The sequence below is a fragment of the Colossoma macropomum genome, unplaced genomic scaffold (assembly GCF_904425465.1).
Source record: "Colossoma macropomum unplaced genomic scaffold, Colossoma_macropomum, whole genome shotgun sequence".
In the NCBI taxonomy this organism is placed as follows: domain Eukaryota; kingdom Metazoa; phylum Chordata; class Actinopteri; order Characiformes; family Serrasalmidae; genus Colossoma; species Colossoma macropomum.
In genome coordinates this window covers 21396053-21419778 of record NW_023494798.1, presented here as the reverse complement: position 1 = coordinate 21419778, position 23726 = coordinate 21396053, and the positions used below count along the sequence as shown (strand labels likewise).

General features: G+C 40.4%; 1 protein-coding gene across 1 annotated transcript in view; it reads right to left on the bottom strand.

The window, feature by feature from the left end:
• The window catches only part of shank3a (SH3 and multiple ankyrin repeat domains 3a), a 378305-nt gene that overhangs the window by 268599 nt on the left and 85980 nt on the right, over nucleotides 1–23726 (bottom strand). Inside the window, exon 3 of the mRNA XM_036585771.1 lies at nucleotides 6482–6903. Within this exon, the coding sequence (XP_036441664.1) occupies nucleotides 6482–6835 (354 nt within the window). The 5' untranslated portion in view covers nucleotides 6836–6903. The remainder of the gene's footprint in view (nucleotides 1–6481; nucleotides 6904–23726) is intronic.

Below are 23726 nucleotides of genomic sequence, written 5' to 3'. Positions count from 1 at the left end.
TGACATCTCTTTTACAAAGTTTGCTAACCTAGGCTAGCCGAGGACAAGAATCTTCTGAATGAAAAAGCCGCTTATCTTTGTCCCCTCTTTGTGCTGCGAGTGGCCACTTGTGTGATGTAGGTGCTATGCATTCCCGAGTTGTGAAGTGAAGCTGGAGAGGGCGTGTTAAAACCAGAGTCAACACTGTGTCCTCATGTTGTTTCTGGGCCTTCATTTCACTTCAACAAGGGCTCTGAGACACTACTTGCATCAGTCACTCAGGTGGGTGGAATCTCTCCAGCTGAAGATGCACCTTCTGTCAATGTAACCTTCTGTCAAAACTTCAATGGCTCAATGATTTCTTGACATACTATTTCCTGATCATTTTGTGCTCCTCATCTTTCCCAAAACAAAGTCTAATTTAGCATCTCATTTTAATGATGTTATCCTCACATTAGTACAGACACAGTTGATCTTTGTCAGTCTCTGTGATGAACTTCAATAAAAGAATTACATGAATGGAGAGAGGCAGCGCAATCATACATTAATCATGATTGTGAAATTTGAGCTCTGCAATTAGCTAGTTATAAAAGAAAATAGCATGTTTAGTATGCTTCCTGCATCACAAACAATCATTCTAATTGTGCACACTCATGACTTCGCTATAAAAAAAAAAAAAAATCACTGGGATTTTTGTTGTGAGCACATTAACTGGAGTAATCTCAGATGTTCTCATTGAGGGGTTTGTGAACATTACCCAGTGTAACGAACAATTTGGCATCATGCACTATGAATACAACTCGGTGTAATCAATTGGGCATTGACACAGTTTGTGTTGTTTCGGCTAGTCCTCCAGCACACCGATATGAAATGAAACAATGACTACAAAATGCAGACCACCAGCTTTAACTGAAAGGAAATTTAAGGAGGGTACGTGGGGACATGTCCCCTCCACTTTTGGAAATCACAAGATACGAGATAATTCCTAGATAATTTTGTAGGACGTGGGACAGCCATCCCATGTCCTACAAAATTATCTCGGAATTATCTCGTACGTACATAGCTGAGTGGCAAGAGAGCTGTCATATCATTTATTATATAGCTGTCAATTACAGTTTAAAACTCTAATTAGAATCGGAATAGATGGTTTTGTTTAGTTCTAGCCAGTAATAACAAAAAGAACTAGCACTAGCCGTCCCTGGAATCATTTTCCCACTATATTTATCATTATTGGGATAATTTTCTAAAATATATATAGCAAAATGAAGATCATACTGCTGCCTCCCAAAGCCTAGGCTGCAGCCGAGGTAGTGCGGGTCCTCGGTATGACTGTCCTACAATAATGAAGACTCCTCCTTATTAGTCTATGGGTCACACAAATGGAACAGTCCTAACGAGGCTGCGTGGTGACAACACTAGAGTGGCGCGACACTTGTGAAGGAACTGGTGAGGGATATAGGGACAATATACGATATATGGACAAATGCTTTAATTAATCAGTGATTTTACACTTTATATGGTAACAAAGATGTATTCCAGTACATGAACAACTGTTTTCCACCATTTTCATGGCGCTGTTTTTTTTCCCTTCGTGTCATCTGTGCGCAGAGAACTGTGGGTAACCGATGGCTTGGAAGGATACATCTGATGCGTCCTTGAAATCAGTCAGAACGTAGGCTGCATTTCTAGGCTGTACACGAAGGATCCTTTACTTTGCAACGGCCTTCTATGACATAGCGGCCAAGAAATGTAGCCTACCTTGGCTGCAGCCTAGGCTTTGGAATGCAGCTTACATGTTTTATTGACACAATGAAAAAACACCACCGCAATAGACAATAAAACTAAATCTCTATACTGACTATGTACATTATTCCTGTTAACATTAGTTTTTTTGTGTTTTGACATATAAAGTATGAGATATCAATACAATAAGTGTAATTGCAAGCATATGAAATAACTGTTGTGTGAATTACTTTATGTAGGCTTTAGCCTTCTGACGCACTAGTCAGACCAAATTTGCACCCCTGAGGATATGTATATCCATATTATCTGAAATGTGCTGAGATCACAGTCCTTTTTAAACTTCGACATCTAAGCATTTGCCTCTGGTTGTTTTTGGTCATCTGTGTCATTACATCATTAGTTCATGCACAAAAGAGCTGATAAAAGATCAACGTAACTAAAAAAAATATGTTCATTCATAAAGGTAAACTGCATGAAGTAAAACTGCTGAGCACATCAAGATCACTATCCAGGATGTAGGCATAGATGCATCAAAGACAATCGTAAAGAAAAGAATATGCCAGCATGGCCTAGAAAACCTGTAGTGGTGAATCTATGAACAGATGGGACGAAGACTAACATGTACCACAACAATGGAATGAAGAAAATATGGAGAAAAAGAACTGCTCATGATCCAAAACAAACCACCTCATCTGTGAAGCATGGTGGCATGGTGACATGTCTGGCTGCCAGTGGAATTGGCTCACTTGTGTTTATTGATGAAGTGACTGCCAACGGCAACAGCAGGAGGATGTATTCTGAAGTGTACAGAAGTGTCTTAACTGCTAAGATCCAACCAAATGCCTCATAACAAAGTTGACAGCACTTCACCTTGCAGTAGGGCAACGATCTGAAACATACAAAAGCTGTCTTACAGAAGCAACTATGAAGATTTTTTTAGGGCAAAACATGTGAAAATGTTCTTCAATGGCAAAATCAATCATCCTACCAGAGCCCCACTGAGCATATATTTCAATTATTGACAAGACTGAAAGCAAGGAACCTCTGAAACAAGCAGGAAGCAAAAACTGGTGCCTGGCAGAGTGCCACCAAAGAAGATATCTAGCATGTGGTTAGGACTATAGGTCGCAAACTTAGGGAGGGATCAATTGCAAAGGACTTGTTAACAACCACTGAACATATTAATGTTACTTAAAACTAATTTCAATTGTATAAAATGTGTTATAAGGGAGGTTTTTCCTAAGATATGGTTCAACCAATATATATATATATATACACACATACATACATAATCTAAACCACTTATCCTTCTGGGTCACGGTGGGGTGCTGGAGCCTATCCCAGCTGTCACTGGGCAGAAGGCAGGATACACCCTGGACAGGTCGCCAATCCATCACAGGGCAGACAGACATACACACACACACACTCACACCTAGGGGCAATTTAGCATGTCCAATCAGCCTGACAGCATGTCTTTGGACTGTGGGAGGAAACCCACACAGACACGGGGAGAACATGCAAACTCCACCCAGAAATGACCCCGGTCGCCCGGCCGGGAATCGAACCCAGGCCATTCTCGCTGTGAGGCAACAGCGCTACCCACTGCGCCACCGTGCTGCCCTATATATATATATATATACACGCATTATTATTATATATGCACACAATATACCATGTAAATACTGGAGTGCAGAGCCAAAGCAACAAAAACTGCCCAAATACTTATGGACTGCACTGTATGTGTTTGGTGTACTTTTTTAACTGCAAGTAATAATTGCATCTCAGACTGATTACAGTTATCATCATCATTATCATGTAGCCAGATTTCCATGCAGACCCCCTGATGTTCAGTAATAGGAATCTAATCACACAGACAGACAGATAAAGTCAGAAGTGTCAGATATATAAGTTCATTAATTTTTACTATACCAGCAGAAAACCACCTGCCTCCTAAAAACACAGGATTACTCACTCAAAACTGTATTCCCCACAGTGTTCGCAAACCCTGCCTGTCAGTGGGGGTTCTGCTCTCTGATGCGTCTGTGAACCCAAAGTAGGAGTGCCTCAGAGCTCAATGTTAGGGCCAACAGCTTTGCTCACAGTGAGAGATTCTGTACAGTCTTCTTGCCTCTCATACTTATTGCTCTTTACTTTTACACTATTTAGCAACAGCTGTGGATTAAGAGCCAGTGTTCTTAACGCAGCCTACACAGTGCAAAATGGGCTAATGCATTTCCTCATGGTTTGGGCAAAACAACCCAAGTACAAAGTGTTCCTGTTTTGGTAAGATGTATAAAGGACTTCCTAGATATTTCTGGAACTACGAGAAACAAGGTTACATAAAGTTATAGTCAGATCTGTATTATGAGAATATCACTGCATCACCAAAATATCACTGGAAACAACAGAACACAGGTTTTCCAGAGTGCTATACCAGAGTGGCTATACCGTGTAGGATAATGCTAATCCCCACAGTGTTCGCAAACTCTGCCTGTCAGTGGGGGGTTCTGCTCTCTGATGTGTCTGTAAGCCCAAAGTAGGAGTGCCTCTGAGTTCAATGTTGGGGCCAATAGCTTTGTTCACAGTCAGAGATTCTGTACAGTCTTCTTGCATCTCATCCTTATTGCTCTTTTCTTTTACACTGTTTAACAGCAGCTGTGAATTAAGAGCCAGTGTTCTTAACACAACCAACACAGTGCAAAACAGGTTAATGCCTTCACTCATTGACAATACCAGTCCCCACAGTGTTTGCAAAATCTACCTGTCAGTGGGAGTTCAGCTCTCTGCTGTGTCTGTAAGCCCAATATAGGGGTACCTCACAGCTTAACGCTAGGGTCTACAGCTTTGTTCACTGTGAGAGTTTCTGAACAGAAAGTGAGCCTCCTCACCTCTCATTCTTATTACAGTCTTCTTCTATGCTGTTTTGCAACAGCAGGGAATTAAGACAAGTAGCACAAGATTACAGCATATGTCCTCCAGTGTTTTTAACACAACAAACACAGTGCAAAAATCGGCTAATATCTTTACTTTTCGTAGTTGGGGCAAAACAAACCAATTACAAAGAATTCCTGCTTTGGTACCACATATAAAGGACTAAGAACTTCTGGAACTATGCAAAAAGGGAATTTCTTCAAACAAGTTAGTCCGGTCTGTATAACCAGAATATCATTGGAAACAACAGAATACAGGTTATGAGAGTGTGGTACAATGCATGGAGGGACTGTTCAGATTTAGCATGCGTGCATTAACATTTGAAAGCAGTATGGAATTGAAAGTTGCTTGTGAAACTGTGACATTTACAGGCTTTGCTCTGCTCTTATTCACCCAGCGCTATTAGCATAGACGCATAGGCCTCCCTAAAGGACACACAAGTCAAGGTTTTCTTGTCCTTTGGGCTCGTGTTAGCACTCCCCTGATCATCAGCACCCATATGCAAACCAATACAGCTTTAACAGAAAGAAGAAAGAGAGAATTGATGGAGATTGGAGATAAGAAGAGGGTTTCAGACAGGCTAGAGTTCTCTGTTTCTGTTGTTTGTTTTCTCACTTTCTCTCTGCTTTCCATGGCAGCCTAATACAGAGAATGAAGCAAATACGCAAGTGGATCAATCAGAGAAGATTACAGCATACGTCCTCCAGCACACCAACCAACATGGACCAAGCCTAAGCCAGTAAGCAACCATTATCTCCTTTAGAAGTAAGCCTCGGCCAAAACTCCGTAGTGCAAGCAGCAACACCCAATCCACACATGCCAATAATGTCTGTATTAAACTTGCCAAGACACAAGATAACAATCCAGTTAGTTCCACAACAACATTAAAAGCGCCAGCCACCAAACACGCTAATTATAACTAGAAGTGAGTGACAACTTTTGTCATTATAGTGACTTGATATGGACCTCAGATAAGTAATATTGCCATCCACAACTGATTCAGCCTCATATCACATAAATCAAACATGCGCATGCGCTCACACACACACACACACACACACACACACACACACACACAGAGTTGCCAATTAAGCCTGCAGCAAAAGCTCCACATGTGTGCATAAGCACCACTGCCAATGGATCAAACAGCAGCAGACCAGATCTACACCATGCAACTGTACTTAGAAAGACAATTAATTAAGATTCTACATAGACAAGAGGACCTGTCTGCAGCAACAGAACAGGTGAGCAACTGCGATTCGGCAAGCAAGCACCCCCCGTCTCTCTCTCTCTGTGCACCTTATCCATCACAACCATATGTGTGAGTCTTTTGAACAGGCCCTTGGGACACAGTACACTACAGAGCAACACCTGTCAAGTTTGACAGCTGAGGAAGAGAGGAAAAAAAAAGGAAAAAAAAAAAAACTATATGGGTCCTGTTGGCCGACACTCACTCTGTCTCTCTCTCTTTCTTTTTTAAGTGTTCAGTACTGAAAGTCAGCCGCAGTCACGCTAATGAAGAAAGGTCGGTATATTTAATCAGATGAGAGAGAGAGCGAGAGAGAGAGAGAGAGAGAGAGAGAGAGAGAGAGAGAGAGACAAAGAGAGAATAAAGAGCGAGGGAGAGCAAAAGAAAAAAGAAAGAGACATACTAATGAAGCATGTCGGCAAGTGCGCAGCCGAGGAAAAAGAACAGGACAGATTAGAAGAGGGGAGAGAGAGAGAGAGAGAGAGAGAGAGAGAGAGAGAGAGAGAGAGAGAGAGAGAGAGAGAGAGGGAGGGATAGAAGGGAGAGAGAGTTAGTTTGGAGAGATGACAGAAAACTCACCGTTTGTTGCAGGTCGGGGATGCCTATGCGGACGACCAGCGTGTTGCCCTGGGGTTCCTCCATGGGGCCAGCCGGCGCTCGGCAACCGTCACCGTGGGAACGGCGGGAGCTGTCCCCCTGGCTGGCGGTGCTGGAGAGGCGGTGCGGCGCAGGCTGAGGCTGAGGCGGCGCGGGGCGAGAGTGGATGAGGCGAGGGAGCGAGAGATGAGGGAGAGAGAGAGGGAGGGAGAGGGGGAGGAGGAGGGCGGTAGACTCAGGCTGCTGGGGCTCAGGCTGGCGCTCACGCTGCTGCTCTGGACGCTGCTCTCGGGGCTGGGGAGGCTCATGTTTGCCCGCGCCCGCACTCACAGGCATGCTCTGTGTGTGTGGAGCTCCAACTGCATCGCCCTCTCGCGCACACACACACACTCATACTCGCAGCACTGCACTCACACACACACGCAAACACACAGGCACAGGGAGAAGGTGGGGGGGGGCACAAGAGGGGATTACAAAGGAAGAGGAGAGAAATGGAGTGATAGAGAGAGGAAAGAAGAAAAAAAGGTTAAATGTCTGCCATGATAAGGATTTCAACAACTGAAAGAAAACTGCAGGCTATAAACAATGAGAAACAATAACAAAGCATGACAAGATGAATTCAGTCAGTGATGCAGTACAAAATGCCATATTGCAGATTTATCTCTGGCTTGTCCAAATACTTAGCCTAACTGCAAAGATAAAATATACAACGTATATAACAGTCAAATATGAGCAAGAACCTTCACGGAGAGGAAAAGCAAACAAATAAGAAACCCTCAATCTGAGGAGAATGCAAAGCTATTGGTATTGATTTATACTAATGTCATCTTCACAGTTCATTTTCTAAGCACCTGCAAGACATTTGATGTGGTTAGAAATGTACCGCAGGCACTTGTGTTAGTGAGAGAGAGAGAGAGAGAGAGAGAGAGAGAGAGAGAGAGAGAGAGAGAGAGAGAGAGAGAGAGAGAGAGAGAATCAGTGTTTTATCAGGCTTGACCATATGTTATGCTGCATCATTTGACGAGAATCACGACCCAACCAGTTCCCCTAAAGGAGAAATGCAACAAATGCAGCAAATTCAGAAACATTTCTCACACAGACACTTTATAGAACTAGAACTTTCCAAGTGGGATAGCAGTAAAACACAAGTCTTGCCTGTATTTCTGTATTATATTTGTACGTGATAAAAAGATCATTACATGCTGATGCAGCATTACTGCTCTTTTACAATAATCAGAGGTATGTGCCACCCGACTGGGGTATAAAGATAAATCTGATTTCGCTAAAAATAACAAACTTCAACGTTATGAGTTTTATTACTCCTGAAGAAAAAGCACAGTCATTTGAGAGTGGATGCATGCACAGCATAAGCCTTTCCCACTGACTGTCTTGATCACTGACAGTAGTTTTCATGAAAGACAGTAAATGAGAGACCCTCACTATCACCAGAGGGGAGCATAGGTGATACAGTTATACAACATTTCCAATTTTTTTTTAGTTTTTATACCATTTGAAAGCAAGCTGCCCTTTATTTTGTGTGAACTTCATAATGGACCAACAGAATGGTTGACAACACATTTAACCCCTTAACAGACAGGACCAAATGTTTATTATCTATTTCACTAGTTATTTTATTATATTTTATTATTACAATCAGTTCTCACTGAAGTGCTTGTAGTTACTAAATACTAATCTTTAGTATGTAATAAGCCTGAGATTTTAAGGGGTTAACTGAAAATTGAACAGCCTCAACAACTAAAAACAATAACAATTCACCTTCATTACAGCTTCCATTATTTTTTGGGAGGCTTGCTTTCAGTTTTTTACAGCTTTACAATTTTCTTGCTTTATTTTTTCAAAAATAGACTGAGGAAATATACAATCACTATCAACTGTTTCAGTATGTAATCTTTCCATGCTTAGCTTTTATTATAGCTTCTATTCTTTCTGAGAGAAGCTACAATTTTTTTTCCCCCACACCTCCAAAGTTCAGTCTTAGACGTTGGTCGCATTTTCTGATTCTCAAGATCCAAGTAATCCCAAACACATTCAGCGATATTGAGGTCTGGACTCGGGTAGTCCATCCTTTGTTCTGAGAACACCAGCAGCTTCTTTGATTTATTGGCAGATATTCTTATTTTTGTCTATTTTGTTTTCTTAGTTACGGCATCTTGTCAGATACACATCCTTTCAGACTCAGTGTTGAGTTGTCTTCTCACAGTGGAAGGATGGACTGTAACAGCTTCTTCCAGATAATGTCAGATCTGTCGCAAGAGTGAAGTCAAAGTTTATTTATATAGTGCTTTTTACAACAGGTGTTGTCACAAAGCAGCCTTACAGAAAAATCCAGGTCCGAGCTCCCATGAGCAAGCGAACAGTGCCAGTGGCGAAAGTGGCAAGGAAAAACTCCCTAGGAGCAAGAGACAGAAACCTTGAGAGGAACCAAGACTCAAAAGGGGAACCCATCCTCCTCTGGTAGACACCGGATAGCAAACAACCTTGTGTGGACCACTCAAAGTCTCAGTGGTCTACCAGGACCTGCATGGTTGTTAAGAGTCCAACTTTTTTTTTTTCATTTTCATGTACTCCAGTTTTGGAAACCCCTTGGAAACCTTGACCTTCCTCTTCCTTTTGCAAGTGGATTGTGTTATATCTCCTCAGAAATTAAAAATGAATAACAATGGTCATTTTGACTGGAAATGAAACAAACAAAGGGTGGTCTCTGACTTCTGAACTACACATTAAAATTTAAGCATATTTTTTCTTCTCCTATTAAGCTACTATTTCAGAAATACACGTCTTTTGACAATGATGACAATGCATGTGTGTCTGAGTGGACCACTGCAGCTGCCGCTCTACAGAGGGGGTGTCCCCTCCCACTGATGTGATGACACTGTCATATCCCTCTCTCCAGCCTGGATCAATAGGAATACCCTGCAGGCTCTCTCCGTGTGCCCTTGTGCTTCTCTCTGCTGGGCAAAATCAGTTTCCCCATCCAACCCCCATCTCTCCATCACTCCACTCACTCACTCCATCAAACTCGCTCCAGCACTGAGAGCAGCCAGTGCAGCAGACTCTCACTTTCATTACCTCTCTCTCTCTCTCGCCCTAATTCACTTTCTTTTCCTGAAATGGATCTCTCTATCTGTGTCCTATCATTGTAATGGTGATCTCTCTCTGTCTTCTTCCCTCTCTCACACACTTTTTTCCCCTCCCTTTCTGTCTCTTTATCACTGAGCTTCCACTCTAGCTCTCTCTTTCTCTTTCTGTTTCGCTCCATCACATACGCATATGATGATTTTCTAAGCTGTCATTTCAGTGTAATTCACACAAATCCACTCACAGCCTGTTTCTCTATAGAGCAGCAATCAGAGACGGTCAACAGACACAAAGACAAAACATTTTAAACTGCAGTTGATACAATCGTTTAACCAGTAGAGACAGAGAGACAGAGAGACAGACAGAGAGAGAGAGAGAGAGAGAGAGAGAGAGAGAGAGAGAGAGAGAGAGAGAGAGAGCTGGCTTCATCTGCTGGCTTCATTTACTTATCTATTTTTAAATTCTAAATTTTATTCTAGATGATTTCTGATTTAAGCTTGAAATGCACTCTTAATTAAGCTTAAAATGGAAATTTGTAAGTCTTTCAAATTCTCTTTGAGTATTTCTCCTGCTGAGTTCGTCATCCCTGTGAACTTCCTCTAACCCATCTCATGTCTGTGTGGGTGTGTAAAAATCAGGGAAACAGGTCACTCTGCTGTTTCATCCAGCATTATCTCTGCCATTAGACCAGTATGCAGTAGTCAATTCCAAGTTCATTTACATAGCGCTTTTTACAACAGGAGTTGTCACAAAGCAGGTTTACAGAAAAACTGGGGCCACAAGCCATTTTCTTCCTCGCCATTGTCACCATTGAGCAAGCCAAGGAAAAAACACTCCCTAAGAGCAAGAGAAAGAAACCTTGAAAGTGAAACAAGACCATCCCAATACATCATCACTGTCATATCAACGCCTCATAACTCCATATTGTCCGTTTTTATTTCTTTACTGAATTTAAAAACAGCAGTTGCCCTTTAAACTATATGAACAATGCTCCAAAATTACTTAGAATAAAATCCTTCATTAACATGCATTAAAGTTAAAAACATTTTCTTTAAAAAAACGAACTTCTGTAAATTTACCATTTCTGAAATTCAGACAGCAACAATATTTTAGTATTCCCTTCAAACAAGCGCCACATTAAAAGCACTGCCCAGTCTTGCGGAGAGTGATTATTTTGCGCTTGCCAATGACGTGTTTCAATTTTCCATGAGCTTCAAATTATGCAAAACAAGTTTGTTTTATCTGTACCAGAAGTGGCACAGCACTGCCAATAAAGTAGAATGCTTTCACCTTTCTTTTTACAACAGTCATGAATGAACTACATTGTTGATGTGTATTTTGTACTTCTCTTACAATGGCAAAAATCTAAATGCATTAAATATGCACTTTGTGCATGCTTGATCACAGCTCTGCATGGACATTATGAAAGACCTGACTGATTACCCAGGAACATACTGCACCCAGCTGCTGGTCTAAAATATGCTTAAAACTAGGTGGCCACCTAGCTAACATTTGCCAACAACATTCGTGATGGTCACTGCAAAATAAGTTTTGGGATGAGACTGAAACTGTTACCTTAGGAAGTGACAAAAGTGACACCTGTATTTTACCTTCAAAAAGGCCACAGTTAGCACTAAATAAAACTGTCAATATGCTTTTTTAAATACTTTTTGTTCAGTAATTGTCATAAAGTACATATCATTTGTCATTCAGTTTCCTCATGGAAAAGGAAGGTCACTTTCTTGCACATTGTATTTTCATGGGGCATAGCAAGTAGGCTTCTCCAGAGACTCTGTATATTCACTAAAAAAAAAACAAAAAAAAAACAAAAAAGGTAAGCAATAGCTTGAAAATTATAGTGTAATGTGCCTCAAACACATCAGTGACATAACGGAGCCTGCTGTTTTGAAAAATGGCCTAAATCAGTAACTTTATGTAAGTATAGAGGGAAATAGAATAAAACTAATTTGAAGAAAGCTTCTAAGCTTCTTACAGAACAGAGGAACATAACACTACCATCTCATTCAGCTGGGAATATCTTTGTGGACAGTGAGTCCCACAGAGACATTATCGAGCTGAGACATTAATATCAGTTGAAATCCAGTCTCATTATTTCAAACACTCTTTAAAGAATGCCTCAGAAGGAGAGACTTTGAAAGAAACTGTACAAGAATTTTCTCAAATGCAACACCAACCACAGAAGCCAAGTCTGCTTAAAAGTCCACTTGACTTTCTCATGTGCCAAGGAAGTCCACATAGAGACACACAAACATGCACATTAAAGAGGTTTCATATATGCCGGCCTGTGTCCAAGCATTTACTATTCACATACCAGACTGAGACTGAGGCAGAAAAGTGAAGTAGATTGATGGCACCTAACCCAACACATCTGCTGATACAGGCTCACCTCCACCATCTGTTCACTGCACTGCACTGTAAAGACAGAAGATCAACATTCATAGCAGTAAAATGGCATTTCACATTGTATGTAAAGTTTAAAGGATAACTAACTATAATTTTAAGAACCACACTGCAAAGGTGGCATAGGTGGACTACTAATGAAGGCCTGAAGGATTTTCACAGCACTGTGACACATCCAATACAACCATCAATGACTGGGTCAGGACCTTCATTTAAATTACAGTACAAGGAATAGAAAATATGGGTTGGAAGTTAATCAAAGCAGTATAGGGAGAAACGTCTGGTAGACAGATGAACGCTTGGTGATACTGAGGGAAAAAGCAGGTTATATCCAATTTATATCGACCTCCAAAACTGTGACGTCATTCCATAGTCAGCACCATCCTCATATTCGGAAGTCAGGGTCTCAGCTGGTTTCCTCTATAGAAAATTAAATGTAATCACTGCTATTGCACCCTGCAGTAAACAGAATTCAGCCCCACTCTATACTGTCTCTAATAACTATGTAATTACACATGAATAACATATGCAACAACGCTAATGTTTTGTCAAAGTTACAGATGGATTACAGAAGTACAGCCTATGTAATTACACAAGTGTATCTTCTACACAGGAACTTTGCTGTAGTGCAGTGTTATGAGTGGACAGTTCCTGAGTAGTTGTTAGGTAAGTACTGTGTAATAAAGGAGTAGTAATATAGACATTGCTTTGGGGTAATACAACACAATAATTAATGTCATAAAAGTTACATTTTAAGATAAGGGGACATCCGCTGCACTGTTACATATACATTCAGAATGGTTTAAAGCTGAAACTGGTTACAATGTCACAGCACTAGCAACAAAAATGCTAGCAAATGTTAGGAAAGCTGGCAGATACAGTGTATGTAATGTCTTAATGTAAGGTATGACATATGTCCTTTTACTGCTGAAAAACTGCTGTTCCAGTCTGATTACAAATGTTATTACACTTTTGTAATTACATGAGGCAAAACTGAAGTTGATACACATGTGTAAGTACATAAGCTGTAGTGCTGTAATCCATCTGTGACAGTGACTAATTCATTAGTAGTTACATTGTTGTTGCATATGTTGTTCACACGTAACTACACAGTTATTAGAGACACAATATAATGTGGGACCCAAAATTTTTCCAAAGCTGACGTGATTTGCAGTACAAACATTTTTTCTTCTGAATGTCACTGGATCCTGGATGAGGTTCTTAAGAAGCCAAAATACACACCGATCAGGCATAACATTATGACCACCTCCTTGTTTCTAAGCTCATTGTCCGTTTCATCAGCTTCACTTACTATATAGGTGCACTTTGTAGTTCTGCAATTACAGACTGTAGTCCATCTGTTTCTCTGCATACTTTGTTAGCCCCCTTTTACCCTGTTCTTCAGTGGTCAGGACCCCCATGGACCCTCAGTGAGCAGGTTCTATTTGGGTGGTGGATCATTCTCAGCACTGCAGTAACACTGCTGTGGTGTTGGGGGTGTGTTAGTGTGTGTTGTGCTGGTCTGAGTGGATCAGACACAGCAGTGCTGCTGGAGTTTTTAAAACACTGTGTCTACTTGCTGTCCACTCTATTAGACACTCCTACCTTGTCAGTCCACCTTGTAGATGTAAAGTCAGAGAAGATAGCTCATCTGCTGCTGCACAGTTTGTGTTGGTCATCCTCTAGTCCTTCATCGGTGGTCACAGGACACTGTTGGCTGGATATGTTTGGTTTGTGGACTATTCTCAGTCCAGCAGCGACACTGAGGTGTTTAAAAACTCCAGCAGCACTGCTGTGTCTGATCCACTCAGACCAGCGCAACACACACTAACACACCACCAACACCACATCGGTGTTACTGCAGTGCTGAGAATGATCCACCACCCAAATAGAACCTGCTCACTGAGGGTCCATGGGGGTCCTGACCACTGAAGAACAGGGTAAAAGGGGGCTAACAAAGTATGCAGAGAAACAGATGGACTACAGTCTGTAATTGTAGAACTACAAAGTGCACCTATATAGTAAGTGGAGCTGATAAAATGTACAATGAGCATAGAAACAACAAGGTGGTCATAATGTCATGCCTTATCAGTGTAAATATTGCTATACTGTTGTGCACATAAGTGGCACTGTGACACTAGCAACTTCACCAAAATAACCCACACAAACCAGTGTGGTAGTTAAGCTGCTTTGGCAGTAGTACAGTTTGAGTAGCTGGTGTTATATAATAGGATTGATAGAAGTTTAATAGTAGGCTTAGTTTCTTGCAACATAATCACAATATGCAAAAGCATGAGCTAGATAAAAGAACATGGGTTTGGGCCTGACATCTCCTTGATGCCCCCTGCCATTACATGCTTAGTAAAGTTCCATCACCAGCACACCTAATTCAACATAATGAAGCATTTATTCACTTATACATACTTATATATTGCTGTTGTCGGAAGAAAACCTTGTATCTCCAAAATGGTAACTTTACAGGAAAAGGAAAAAATCTTTACTAACGTAAGTCAATGGAACCAGACATTTTTCCACACAATATAAAGGGCAACAGGCATTTTCAATTTATGTAAAAAACTGAAAAACTACAAAATGCAGATACTAGGTTTTCTTCCGACAGCAGCGATATACTTATATTAATGCTTTTTGTATTTATTTAAATATTATTGTGCAGTAAGCACGTAAATGCTTACTGCCCAGTTACACAGCCCTTTAAATAATTTCTTAGGTGCCTATGACTTCTGCACAATACTGTATACACCAATGCACCAAAACATTATGACCACCTGCCTAATCTGCTGTTGGTCCTCCACATGCCACCAAAACAGTTCCAATGTGCCAAGGCATGGAGACAAGACGTCTGAAAGTGCCCTGTAGCATTTGGCACTAAGATGTTAGCAGCAGATCCTTTAAGTGTTGCAAGTTGTGAGGTGGAGCCGCTGTAGACAGTACATCCCACAGATGCTTGATCTGACGGAGATCTGGTGAGTCTGGACGCCGGGGCCACACCATGAACTCTTCGTCATGTACCTCAAACCATTCTCGAACAATTTATGCAATGTGGCAGGGTGCATTATGCTGCAGAAAGATTCCACTGCCATCAGGGAATACCACTGGTGTCAAGGAGTGTACTTAGTCCGTAATGATGTTTAGGTAGGTGGCACGTGTCAAACTGATGTCCACATGAATGCCTGGACCTAAGGTTTTCCAGCAGAGCCCTGTCCAGAGCATCACACTCACTCCAACAGCTTGTCTTTTTCCCCCACAGTGGCGTCCTGGTGCCATTACTTCCCCAGGTAAACGATGCACAAATACCTAGCCGCCCATGTGATATTGGACTAGGCAAATTTTTTCAGTTGCTTTAAGGTCCAGTTCTGGTGCTCACGTGTCCATTGCAGAGACTGTGGACACAGATTAGCAAGGGCACTCTGACGTGTCTACAGCTAAGCAGCCCCATACACAACATGATATGTAACCGTCATTAAAAAATTCTGTAACTTGTGCCTCGTAGCCCTTTTGTCAGTTCTTAAAAGAGGGGACAGGCTTTGTTGCTGTCTCGCATCACTGAGACTTGGGTGCCCAACACTCTGCTGCCGGATCATGGTTTGTCCCTCCTCAGACCATTTTCAGTAGGTACTCACCACTGCTGACCAGGAACACCCCACAAACCTTGCCATTTCAGAGATGCGCCAACCAAGTCTTGTGGCCTTCACGATTTGGCCCTTGTTAAAGTCACTCAGGTCTTCATGCCTGGCCACTTCTCCTGCTTCCAACACACTGACTATGAGAATCAACTGACCACTTACTGACAAATACATCTCACACCCTGCGCTGTTGTTACAAGATAATCAGAATTAGAATCAGGATCAGAATCACTTCTCCACCAAGTATGTTACACATACAAGTAATTTGTCTTGGTGAGTGCACACGTGTGACATGTAACATACCAAACAGACCAGACAAGCACACAGATTGTTAACAAGCATTTAACTGTGTATTAGTTAAACAAGTGTTGACTATCTATATATCTATATCTATATATCTATACATCTATATCTATATAAATATGCAGGTCTGAGTAGACGTTTACTATAAAAACTTTTATATATAGAATATTACAGAATATGAATATTTGCAAAGATAAGCATTTGTACAGTTGTGCAAATAAGTATTGTTACAGAGGAGTTACTGTAATTCAGTAAGTGGTTTTGTTGGGTTTAGTTTAAGTTTAAAGTGCAAGGTGTCCACCGTGGTTACTGAGCGCTACAACTTTGGTGGCCCTAATTCTTCTACCAGAGGGAGGTGTCTGGAAGAGGTGATGTCCAGGATAAGAGGGGTCAGCTGTAATTTGCCAGCACGCTTCATCACCTTGCTGTTGCAGATGTCCTGAAGCTTTATTCGCTCCTTCTGTGACTGGTCATAATGTTTTGGCTCATCTGTGTGTGTCATTTCAAAGTTGATGTCTTCACTATTGTTCTGTATAGAGTTAAAATATGCCTATGTCTATAAACACTTAGCATAATTATTGCCAAAAGTCAGTGTACTGCAGGAAAAATGGTTGATGTAATATGTTTTATTTATGTGGAAATGCTGTATGCATTAGTTACAATTAAAGCATTTCTTTCTATGACAAAGCAGTATCTCAGTTAATGTGATAGATAATAAAACCTCTCAGACTTATCAGGAAAACCATGTTTTAAAGGTGTACACTCTGACTCTGAAAGAAAGACTGGTGTGAGAGGTTACTTCACTGGAAGCTTGCTCTTTTAATCCTGAAATGTCTGCAGCTGTATGAGATACATATTTCAATGCCTTACATCATACACTTACAGTTGGGCTGGCCAGTATGCAAACACACAAATACACATCACACACAAACACATATCAGTGCATATCAGCACACATCAGCCTGTAGCAGGAAGACAAGAAGTGACAAAAAGGTCTTTTATCTGCAACAAAGTGAATCTGCGTGCAACTACCAGAGTCCACTGTGTATACATGCATAATATTGTAAGATGCTGTGTACTGTATGTAAAACAGATGGTCTGGCGAAGCTTTGATGCTTGGCTGAGTGAGGTTTTGCCTTTCTAGGCCACACCCCCAGCTAGGCAGCTGCATAAGAAATCCCTATGGTTCTACAGTATAGCTGGAGCATGGAGTAGAATCCAAATCTCTCTCTCTCTCTCTGTCTTTCTCACTTCTCTCTTCCTCTTTCGCTCTGTCAAACAAAGTGAATTATTCATGTATCCACTGTACACTTCGCCTTGCGCATAAACTGCCCAATGTATGCGCATTTTTTAAACCGACATTTATTTCAGAACCCAGAACCTATGCACGGCCAGTGTCAGGACCCAAACATCTGGCCTAGTTTCTCTCCCGTGTGCGGCGGAGCACACCTGGACTACTGAGCCGTCCAGGCTAATCCCTGAGAGTGCCTCACTGCTGCAGACACAAGACCCGCACACTGGACCTCCTATCAACTGCCTACTGCACTTACCATTGATGTTTGATAGAGAGCAGGTATTAGTAAATACATCTCAACTTCTACTTAGTTAAATGAACAAATCAAACAAATATTTGACTGATTAAATATGTATGTATCACATAATTGTAGGCAATGTTGTACATTATATAAGCTGTGCAAACCCAATTCTACAGAAATCACTGCTGGGAATTGCTGAAGGGAACTGTACATAGTATTGCAATGTCTTAGAGCGAATAAAGCAGAGGACTAAAAGAAATGAAAACAGTGAGTGAATATCAAACCACGTAACCTGACAGATGCCTCTAGGGTCCCACACAACAACATGTAACATCAGAACAAAAGCCTATTTCTCCAAGAAAAAAACAGAATAAATGCAAGATGGCAAAAAGATGTTTTAGTAAAGTGTCTGAACGCAACGCAAACTCTAACAAAGCTTAGTTCCACTAAATTAATTCTACTAATTATTTGAACTTTTTCAATTAAAATTAATTACACGTTGAAGCTGTTTATATCATGTGTTTCATGTCTGGACCAGTTTCCACTTGTAGTTTTCTGATTTTACTTTCCTGCATATAAAGCACATTAACACATAGTCGCAGGCAAACATTTGGGCACTCCTGGTCAAATAGTATGTTTTGTTTTTAATGTTATTTTTTCCAGTATGTTAAATTCCACAATTAGACAAATTAAGCAAAAAAGGTAATAGTAATATTTAAATTTGTTTTCCCATGTGTGCTTAGAAAATCAACAAAAGACATGGCCTGGCAAACTTGGCTTGGATGCTTGTGGTTTGGGGATAATTCCAGCTTCATAAACCCTCCATCTTGCATTTCCTTGTTTATCCTCTCCAGGTGTGGACAGCAATGAAGTACATTCACTTGAGTACAATACTTAAGATTTTTTGAGTATCTGTACTTTACTTGAGTATCATTTTTTTTGGAAACTCCATTATATCTTTCAGTCAAGTTCAAAGTACATGCTACATTTTTTGAACAGTTGAACTTGGCAGCGGTAATGATGGCTACTACTATTTTTAAGATAATAGATTAAGATAATAAAGGTAAAGGTTCCTCACCAAAACACTCGTGGCCACATCTGAAGTCCATGTTTGAGATTTTTGAAATTAAGAAAGATCTGCATCGTTTAAATGTTTGGTCTGTTTACAGTGCAAAAACTTCAACACCTTCAAAAATTTGCCTCTAACCTGAGAAAGCATGTTGAGGTGTGTAAACATTTATTTAATTCCAGTAACCATTTCAAACGAAGTTGCCTGAGCTTGTAGTAGTTGCAGTTTTTATGCTATGATTATTTATGGATTTTTATGGATTACGAGTCATTGTAGTGGGCCCAATGTTATGTCTCAACTGGTGCTCAAGCTAACTGATTCTGGTTCCCACGTTTTTTCCGTAGGTGGCTGTGATGTAGTGCTCTCTACTCACTTATACAGTCATATTCACCACAGCAGATATCAGGTGCAACTTGAAAATCTAGAGTAATATGTTTGTGAATGTGTGACAAATCTGGTGACAGAGGCAGACCACATGTGAACACACATGGGAACCAGCTAGCTTGGAAAGCAGTTGGGACACAACAGTGGGTCCTGTGCAAATCCACTGCTGATGCATACTAATAAATAAGCTTTGTAGCATAATCCACAAGCTTTTAATTCTACAGGTTCTAGAAGCAAGCCAGTGCATTCAATAGGTTGTTTTGCAGTTATTAGGTCTTGTAAATGCACTGTTGCATCAATTCAACAATGCACTGACATTAAAAACATTCAATGTACTTTTGAATACTTCAATATTTTTAAAATCAAGTACTCCAACACTTTAACTCAAGCAAAAATTTGGCTTCACTTGTATTGGAGTGACAATTGACCAGAAGTAACTATACTTTCACTCAAGTAACTACTAAACTAATCAGCACTTAGCAGACACACTTCTGCTTATGTAACTGTAAGCGCATATAGGAAAAGCATTCTATTTACACCTGTGTTGTATCTGGTTGAGATCTGACTCTGACCACCTCTGAATGTGGTTTGAGTGATCCGTTCGTAATCTGATCACAATGCATCCTGGGTGTGCTTACACCTAACTTGTCATGCGGTCAAGTGAAATCCAAAGTGATCCAATTACGGAAAACGCACATTCACGCAAGGTGTAAACAGCCTCTAATATACCCTCCTGGGGAGACAGTCTGTTAACATTGAGAAATGAGCTGAACTGTGATCACCTCTATAAGACCATAAAGGCAAGACGCTGAATCTACCAGGATTATCCAGAGCAACTTTGGCCTTCTGGATAAAAGCCCATACAGACACAAATATAATGGGCAATTCTGTGAAAATGACTGGAATAAATAAAGGCGGCGTGCTTCTGTGGAGGGAGGTAAGAAAAAGAAAAAGGAAGAGATCTATCACATCTGCCCATTTCCTGATTTAACACACTCGATGCAACTACTCAGTTAATTATAAAGAAGTCTTACAGGTCCAGACACTATCTATCTTGTAATGGGAGTACACATCTGGGGAGAACCTGTTAAAACCTTTGGTGCTGGACTTAAGGGTACATCTCCTCTAAAATCCACCCTAATATAGATCTTATTCCAGATTTTTGTATAATTCTATTTGTATATATGCCTGTAGATAGGATTTTTTCATATTTATTCTTCCTTTTATATTGTTTCACCCTTATTATTATTATTACTGTACTGTGATGTGTGACTGCTACTGGCTGCTAAATTTCATTCGGGATTAATACAGTATCTGTCTGTCTGTCTAAATTCCTCTTGCTCTTGCTCTTTTAACATCTGGAATACAGTGATAATACAAGCCAAACAAGCTATCTAGCAAAACACTATCTTTAGCAAACCGAACTATTTTCCCTTGCAAGGCATGTTTATTTTTACCACATGTAATGTGTTCTTTTCCCATGCCATACTTTGACATGTTCAACTGGAGTTTTTTTGGGAGAGACAGGCTAACAACAGGCTTGTTTACTGGACATTGATCTGCTTTCACGAGCTGCTGGATTGGTTTAGAAATTTTCCACGTAGATTTTCCCGCCCTAATAAGTCATTGTTCTCACCCAGATTTAGCTCAAAATTTCTCACAGTTATCCCCACATGTTATTACGAGATCATGTCTGCCACCATGAGGCTTCTCATAAAGCCCTTCACGAGCTGAAGTGTGCAGGAGCAGCAAAAACACTAAACAGTGGCACTTCAGGACTTGAGTTGGTCACTCCTGCAGTACACAGAGAAGTGGAAGCTCATAAAACACAGTCACACAGAGCACCTTCTGCCCAATTGATTTTTAAAGGACCTCAGCTTTGGAGAAGTTCAAAGGCAAAAAAAGGAGAGCAAGTGAGCAAGAAGAGGTATGCAGTTAGAGAAAGACTGAGTAAACAAGACAAAAACAAGAGAGCGCCTCAATGTGATGGAGAGAGAAAGCGAGAGAGTGAGAGAGAGAGATGAGAGAGAAGAGAGAGATGAGAAAGAGAGAGAGAGAGAGAGAGAGAGAGAGAGAGAGAGAGAGAGAGAGAGAGAAGCAGACAGACAGATGGTGAGTGAGAGTTTGGAGAGGGAGACTGTTGTAGTTGAGGGTGGATCAGACAGGTTCATTTCATGCTCTATGCTTCTTCTCTTTTTGGGTGTCTTGCCAAATCGTGCCCTTCAGACTCAGACTCAGGCTCAGACACACACACACACACACACACACACACACACACACACACACACACACACACACACACACACACAACTCTTCCACCAGAACACATTGAGGTACTTCAGTCCACTTGATCAGAATCAGATTCATTTTTGCCATTATTTATGCACATAGAACTGTCTTGCTGCATCACACATTACATCACAAAGCACACCAAGCACAGTATATACATGCATATGACATGGCATTTCAGGAATGGAAAATGCTTGAGAACCTTGTTACTACACAACTTTTTTTTGGAAGTTTTGTACTTTAACCATACATTGAAATTAAATTACATTTTCATTTTGCCCTCCAAAATACTTGTTACAAATCTCAAAAAAGTGAGATTTTTTCCTCTCTCTTTTGCCAATCATATGCGTTCCAGTGTACTTAAATTTACTGTGTTCTTCAAAACATCCATAAATATCACTGTTAAATGAAACTGCCAACAACTACTCTAACTATTCAGACCCACCAGTAGATCAGCACACCAAACAAAGAAAACTGTGTTACAGCTTATTTGAACCCCGCTACATATCAATAATACAACGACAAATATGCCATGGCAGATGTCAAAAGCTGTTATAACAGATTGTTTGTTAATATAACAGTGCCATGTTACTGTTACTGGTAATTGTCATGACCGATGTCATAATGTTTGATATCATGATAGCTTATTTCACATGCTAATTTTTGCTAAATGTGCGCTAGTTAGCGGTCATGACATCAAACATGCTTATGGCAGTGTTATGTAGCAAAGTGCTACAAAGCTTATTTGTTAAAACAATTTTACTTTTATATACTTGAGTGTGTTTAAATGTAAATGCTTCCATAGTTCTGCTTTTAACTGGATTCTTACAAAGTATTCTGACTTTCACTTAAGTATAAATTTCTCTATTTTTTCCACAATATAGAACTTGCAAGTACTACACACTTTAAAAAGATGGTCAGCAGGATGACAGTTGGAACTACAGATGGTTTCTGACTGGGCCAGGGCTGCTCAGTTTACATTCCATATTTGATTGGATTTTAACATTTACCAGAGGAATGTTTTTGTAAGAGGTTATAGCCCCCTGTAGATAGAAGCATTGTTTGGGAGCCCATTTCAGCACCATCTGGATGATTTTAGGTTAATTTGGTTCATGCTACTTCCTTCATGATGGATGACGGCATCATAGAGAAGAATGTCAGAGACGATGGAGCCACGAATACAAACTTATCCTCACCATCATGCATTTGTAAGAGACATTTATAATTTCCATTAAGCTTCAGGACTGGTTTAACAGACTTCTATTTTCTCTTTTCCCTAGTTTGATTTTAGCCCCTTAACATTCACAGACCTCACTCTTGTGTATGAAAAATAACACACATTGTTTTCCAAGTAGTTACTGAATAAAAATAATTAGACGTGGTCATACAAAAGCTGTCATAAGAGGCTTAAACAATTGACCTTAAGGTTCAGGGTTAATGCTTTTGTATTGCTATAGGCCTACCATTCAAAGGTAATCGTGTAGTTCACTGCATAACTTTCTGTATAATTACATTTACATTCAGTTTATCTTCTGTACTGAGAGCTCATGCCCTTCTGACATTTTTGCATTTGTTTCAATGTTAAGAAATGAAAAAACACGGCAAAAAAGTTCTTTCTGTAACTTACAAATAACAAACTTTTCATAAAATTAAATCATAAAATACCCTCTCACTTGAAAACACATGCGAAACTGATCAAAAGTTTACAATCCTTACTTCAGGTGATTGCAACTTCTAAGGGTTAATCATGTAGCGTTTCTATTGGAGAACCACAGTCTCTGGTGGTTTTACTGTGAATGTAAAAGTGGATGTTGTTAGAGTAGAGAGTCTGTGAGTTAGTGAGGCGTAGGTCACTGTTTTTGGGCAACCAGTAGTCCTGAGAATCTTATTCCTTCACATCTTTTTGACTTTCAGCACCTGTCACCTCCTCACGGCTATAGAGATAAACAGAGATAAATATTCCCCAGGCTTAGATGTATGTATGAATAAGTGATATTTGTGCTTGCCCAGACTATGTCAGACCGGCCATAACCGGTTTGATCTGCAACCAGCTGGTTCAATTTTATCGCAGTATGCAGCATCTCAATCAACTGCCTTACATATGTCTGCCTCTCCTCTCGTCTTTACTGGCCTTCAGGATGACAGAGATTTACTACGTCTCTCCTAAAATGCTTGGCCTGTTTATGTTTTCTCTTTAAGAAACCAGTGAGCAAAAGAAGACAATGTTCACTTAGGCATAAAACAGCAGAATTACATCACTAACATAAACTAGATCATGTTCTTGTGGCTGAAGCATAAACAGCAATACATGAAATTAGGTACATGTATATTTACTACGTCAGCATGCGCAGATAATTGTCTTAAATCATAGTGGTCCATATTTGCCCATAAGTTGCATAGAAACGAGTGCAGATTTGAGCATCCGTAATGACGTACAAAGTACTCAGTGTTTGATTTGAGAGCAATTAAAGACCCAAGAACCA